This window comes from Leuciscus leuciscus (assembly GCF_965113295.1).
Source record: "Leuciscus leuciscus genome assembly, chromosome: 3".
NCBI lineage: Eukaryota > Metazoa > Chordata > Actinopteri > Cypriniformes > Leuciscidae > Leuciscus > Leuciscus leuciscus.
In genome coordinates, this window is record NC_138727.1 from 62,331,589 (window position 1) to 62,338,022 (window position 6,434).

Consider the following 6,434-nt stretch of genomic DNA (forward strand, 5'->3'; position numbering starts at 1 on the left):
AGTTCAGAAGCTCTTATTGATGTTCCCAAACATCTGGGCAACTTGAAGTACCAAGTGTGGGAGAAGATGAAGGACGTCTGCCCTTACTGTGAGTGCTAGATCATTCCTGAAAGAACTGCTTAGCTTTTCAACATGCTGACTATTCCCTGTCCTCCTCAGATCCCGTGATCCTGAACCCTAACACATCTCCACCAGACGTCTCTGTGTCAGATGATCTGACCTCTGTGACCTCATGTTTCCGTCAGCAGAACGAACCCAACCCTCTTCCTCTGCACAGGAACCGGATGGTGTTGGGAAGTGTGGGATACAGTGATGGTGTTCACACATGGGATATTGAAGTGGGAAACAGTCGGCACTGGAGCCTTGGAGTGTGTCTTGGATTGGAGGGAAAACCTCCTACACAACCTTTGACCCCTGAAAACGGCTTCTGGGGTCTCAGACGTGATGGAGACTCGTACAGAGAGATGACGGCTGGATCGTGTAGATTGCAGATGATGGAAGATCCACAGGTAGTGAGAGTAAAGCTTGAGTATTGCTATGAGTTGCTTCAGGAGCCGTTGCGTCTGAAACGCTGGAGGAAGTTGAGCTTTTCTGATGTCAGGATTAATCACGTCATTGCAGCATTTGATAGAGTGCCATTGGCCAATAAACTCTTTCCCTTCATGATCCTAGAAGATCAGTCCGTCCCGCTGCGTGTCGTCCCAGCTAATGTTATTCTGACCGTGGAAAAGGAACCATCGTTCATGGAGAGACATCGAGTCTTGCTCATCATCTGTTTTAGTTTTGTCATGTGTATGTTGGGGATTTTGTTAGGAAAGAGTGACCGACAAGGCAGATGAAGAGGAAATGTCTCTTCATTTACTGTAATAGTCTTTTATAACAGACTTCTGAAAATCACACCAGTAAAACTAAAGGATTCCTGAACTAATTATATGTTAATATAGTGTAAAAGCCTCAGCACCTGAGAGCCAGAGCTCCCATTTATTTACTGTTATTTACTGAATAAGTGAGTCCCAAAGCATAGTATGTTGAACAGAGTGTGCCAGAAGTCCCCGGATGGTCGACTATTTATGGTGGATTGATCCGAGCTCATTATAACAGCTAATATTACCCACAACCCCCTGCACTTTGGAGGAGGATCCAGTTCAGAACTACAAACATGAGTAAAAAGAGTTCAGAAAACTACAAACATGGTGGATATGCGCGACCGACAGTTGAGTAGAGAGGGTTAGATAAAAGGGTTGATAATCAGTGACTAATAATCAACATTTAAGCTGATAAAAATATTATGTTATCTGACAAAAAGAGTACATACATTTAGAGCGTAGTATAAGTAGGCGAATTGTTTTGTAGCGTTTTGATGTATGTCTATCATGTGACTCTCCAACTGGGACGTAACACTAGGCTACTGAACTGTTTATGACTCATTATTGCTTTTAGCAGCGCTCAGTTTTCCTATTAGTTGTTTACATTGGTATTTGTTTTTCCCGGACATCCTGTAGTATTAAATCAGACGATGACTTTGTTTGCGTGTCTTATGCATCAGACGTTCAGTCAACGGTCCGTGGTCATCTAGTCTTCAACCACTTTTCAATTCATTGCTGAGGAATAACTGACCTCCAGAATATCCTGACTGACCAATCAGAATCAAGCATTTCATAGAGCTGTGAAATAATATCAATATAGATGATATTCAGCAACTCAACTGGGGCCTGTACCATGAAGGTAGCTGAACAAACTCGAGGTTACAGGATTAGTTTTGAGTTGACAAAACCAAACCGATGCAATCAGGCTTTATTGGTACCATGATGCAGCTCATCAACTTTCTCTGTCAACTCAGGCTTTGATCCTCAAGCTATGATTACTCCACGCGCGCGTGCACATAAAAGAGTGACGTCGACACTGAACAACCAATCGCGGGTAGAGCGTGAGCGATATATTTTCCCGCGGAGGAGCAAGAGATAATCATTCAGAATTACGATGAATTTAAATATGTATTTCAAGCTCGAAACAATACGGTCTCTGCTGCCAAAGCAAGAGAAGACTGTTGGAGAAAGATTGCTGATTGTTAATGTGTAAGTTAAACAAATACGTTCTATATTTATGTAAAATTATGTATGTACTGTATGTGTAGCCTATATGTGTAATATAGCCTATAGCCTATTTTTATAATATATAAAAAATGATACATGCACATTTTTTATATATTATAAAAATAGGCTATAGGCTATATTACACATAGGCTACACATACATACATAATTTTACATAAATATAGAACGTATTTGTACTACTAAGAAAGCTAGGGAATCCTATCATAAGATTAACAGAATAATAATAAAGATTTAAAATAATTCTTAACATGTATTATATTGTATAGTAGCCTACATTTGTGCAATTTGCTTTTTGAAAAAAAATAAATAAAATGTGTTCATGTGATGTCACCCTATCAATATATCTTACCGGCAATTTTATAAAAGCCCTCTTTTATGGACATGGCCGATAAATGTCCGGGGAACACTATTAATGAAACTATTCATGTACTCCTGCAGAGCGAGGACCACCTTACGAATGGTTCGACAAACCGTGTTTTCCCCGAGCTTCTGTGCGTCACCCACCGTGCAGGAATGTACCACTTGCAACAACAAAAACGCAACGCAATACCAAGTGCATGAATTCGACGTGTTAAATTCTTTATGTGCGGCTCAAGAAGTTCGCAAAGATAAGACATTCCTTCCGCTGAAAATCTGTATCTTTCATACAAGTAACTATCAGGAAAGGCAAGGGGATTTTGTCTGGCTAAAAACTCTTTCTCTACGAAGTGCTCGTCTAACAATTTGCGCTGAGATGTCACAGGATTTGGAAGAAAAGGTGAAGTCATTGCAACAGACACTGGGAATAAGTTACGTCACCTATATGTTTCTTTGCTCTCAGCTGATTGGTCAAACTTCAGTCTGAGATCTTGAATCCAGAACATAACCTGCCCCGGAGCAGGTTAGCCGTGCAGCGTAAGATACCATGGCAACGAACACCGATTAAAGCCAAGCTACTTTCATAGTACCTAAAACCCAGGGTTGGTGAGTAGTTGATATGACGGACCACCTGTCAAAAAATGATTGATTGACAGGTGCCACGCCCCTTCCGGTGACAGGTCCCGCCCCTTCCGGTGACATGTCCCGCCCCTTCCGGTGTCCCGCCCCTTCCGGTGTCCCGCCCCTTCCGGTGACAGGTGTCCCGCCCCTTTTGACTTTTGATTGACAGTTTGACAGCTAGTTTTGACTTTTGATTGACAGGTTGACAGTTAGTATGACTTTTGATCATGTTTTGACAGCTAGTTTTGACTTTTGATTGACAGTTTGACAGCTTTTGATCATGTTTTGACAGCTAGTTTTGACTTTTGATGTCTTTTGAAGTCTTTTGAAGGCTTTTGAAGCCTTTTGATATTGACAGAAAGTGTTATAACAATATGTGATGGTATCTGACAGCTAGTTTGATGCCTTTTGAACATGACAGTTAGTGTTTTTGAAGCCTTTTGATCGTTTGAAGACACTGTGATTAAATAATACGTCATGGCTATATGACAGCTAGTTTTAATTGTTTGAAGCCTTTTGAACATGACAGTTAGTGTGTGTTTTTGAAGTTGGTATCACACACACGATCCTCCCTACATATTCCTGAGCGTATCCGGGCTGTACTGTGAAACTGATAAGGGGAAAACTGGAAGTTTATCTCACACACAAATGTTGAAAAACCATTCAGTTCTTTTAAAAGAATATAAATGAAATGTTTATAAAGATCTTACTAAAATCTCACTCCAAAAGTTTAAATAAAATGGAGTCATAAAAACAATTGCAATAAGTCTCTCAAAGCATCGTCTGTGTGGGCCGCGCGCGCGTCTCTCTCTCTCTCTCTCTGTGTGTGTGTGTGTGTGTGTGTGTGTGTGTCACGGGATCCCCCCTGCCACCCTTTTGAGCTCTGACATCTGAAACGTGCTGTTCAGACACTGTGATTAAACAATGTCGTACAAAAAACATTCTATCCTTTAAAATAATGATCGTGTCAATTAAACTAAAGTTGAAAAAACATACTGTTCTCATGCTAATTTAACTAAGGTTGAAAAACTGTTTATCTCAAAAGTTTATCTCACACAAACGTTGAAAAACCATTTGGTTCTTTAAAAGAATATAAATGAAATGCTTATAAAATATATCTTACTAAAACCTCACACCAAAAGTTTGAATAAAATGAGAGTCACAAAAATTGCAATCAGTTAAATGTTTATATAGTTAAACAAGTATATGAATGGGTTCAAAATTGTTTTACACAACTTGTTTACTGAATTCATATAGTCATTCCTGAATGACCTCACACTGTCTCAAAACATAGGGAGTCATAGCGTCTCTCTCTCTCTCTCTCTGTGTGTGTGTGTGTGTGTGTGTGTGTGTGTGTGTGTGTGTGTGTGTGTGTGTGTGTGTGTGTGTGTGTGTCAGAGAGTCACACAAATTCAGTGATCAGGATATCAGGTGCTGAGTTTATTTATAAGAAGTATAATAAAGTTTAAATGATATATTTTAAAAACAAAAGACTGTTTAAATAAAATCTTTAAAGTTTGAATACATACACATCTTCTATTTATCTTTTAGAAGATTACTGTAATGATTTTGTGTAACGGTTATTAAACAATGTCTGTTCAAAAACTGTACTTAGTCGTCTTAAATCTCATTTCAATTCAATCATTCAATGAATCATTTCAAGATTCAATCAGCATTTTTTTGTCCAAGCGGAGTCTCAATTTTTGTGGCTTTCCACAGCCATAATGGTTTTTGTACCGTAACTGCATATTCTATCCCTTACACCTAAACACGCTGATCTTTCTGAATTTATTTCAAAGCATAATCGTAAAAGTTTAAATATGATCTTTTAAAAATGAAAGATTGTTTTAGTTTGAAGTTTAAAGTTCTTAACTTTCTTGCTTGAAAAAATCTTTAAAGTTTGAATACATTGATATCTTCTATTTATCTTTTAGAAGATTACTGTAATGATTTTGTTTAAATTGAACCTAAGGTATAATTGTTATTAAACAATGTTTGTTCAAAAACTTTAGACGGTTGAAAAACTGTACTTAGTCGTCTTAAATCTCATTTATATGAAAAGATTCAATCATAATTTTTGTCCATGCGGGGTTTCAATTTTTATGGCTTTCCATAGCCATTATGATTTTTGTACCGTAACTGCAAATTCAGCAATCAGGATATCAGGTGCTTAATTTATTTCAAAGTATAATCTTACAAGTTTAAATGATATCTTTTAAAAATGAAAGATTGTTTAAATAAAATCTTTAAAGTTTGAATACATACACATCTTCTATTTATCTTTTAGAAGATTACTGTAATGATTTTGTTTAACGGTTATTAAACAATGTCTGTTCAAAAACTGTACTTAGTCGTCTTAAATCTCATTTCAATTCAATCATTCAATGAATCATTTCAAGATTCAATCAGCATTTTTTGTCCATGCGGAGTTTAAATTTTTGTGGCTTTCCACAGCCATAATTGATTTGTGTACCTTAACTGCATATTCTATCATCCCTTACACCTAAACACGCTGATCTTTCTGAATTTATTTCTAAGCATAATCGTAAAAGTTTAAATATGATCTTTTAAAAATGAAAGATTGTTTTAGTTTGAAGTTTAAATTTCTTAACTTTCTTGCTTGAAAAAATCTTTAAAGTTTGAATACATTCATATCTTCTATTTATCTTTTAGAAGATTACTGTAATGATTTTGTTTAAATTGAACCTAAGGTATAATTGTTATTAAACAATGTCTGTTCAAAAACTTTAGATGGTTGAAAAACTGTTCTTAGTCGTCTTAAATCTCATTTATATGTAAAGATTCAATCATAATTTTTTGTCCATGCGGGGTTTCAATTTTTATGGCTTTCCATAGCCATAATGATTTTTGTACCGTAACTGCATATTCTATCCCTTACACCTAAACACGACCATCACAGAAAACTACATTTTCAAAAATGTAAAAAAAAGTTTTAGCTAAATAAATATATAAATAAAAACACCTTACATTTCCAGAGAGGTGAAGTAGTTCTTTATGCAACGATAAAAAACAATCCAAAAAGCAAATAGTTTAAGTTGTCAAACAAAACACCCCCAGATCCTTCAGAGATAAACTACAGTGTGAACTGAAGCTTCAGGATATAGGGTAACAGACCAGATGAGTCTCGGGGGACAATGTCACAGTAAATCTAGTCCGCGTTCCAGAGTACATCCAGAGTTTTATACTAAATTCATTTAAAAGCATAACCTTAAAAGTTTAAATTAGATATTTATATATATCAATAAAAGTTTTATTAAAATCATATCTTCTATTTATCTTCTTAGAAGACTTATGTATTATTTTTACTAAACAGCGTCTGTTC

At 36.4% G+C, this 6,434-nt stretch overlaps 1 protein-coding gene across 1 annotated transcript; it reads left to right on the plus strand.

The window, feature by feature from the left end:
• On the plus strand, window positions 1–3,801 carry LOC309493836 (butyrophilin subfamily 3 member A1-like). The gene is made up of 2 exons (XM_082163103.1): window positions 1–88; window positions 160–3,801. Exons 1-2 carry the CDS (start codon window positions 67–69, stop codon window positions 837–839), a joined length of 702 nt encoding a protein of 233 aa, XP_082019229.1. The 5' UTR covers window positions 1–66; the 3' UTR covers window positions 840–3,801.
• The last annotated feature ends 2,633 nt before the right edge of the window (window positions 3,802–6,434 follow it).

Excerpts from the sequence above, each read along its gene's own strand:
- LOC309493836 (XM_082163103.1), top strand. The coding sequence starts at position 67 with ATGAAGGACGTCTGCCCTTACT. Across the intron at positions 89-159 it reads GAAGGACGTCTGCCCTTACT|ATCCCGTGATCCTGAACCCT; the intron begins GTGAGTGCTAGA and ends TGTCCTCCTCAG.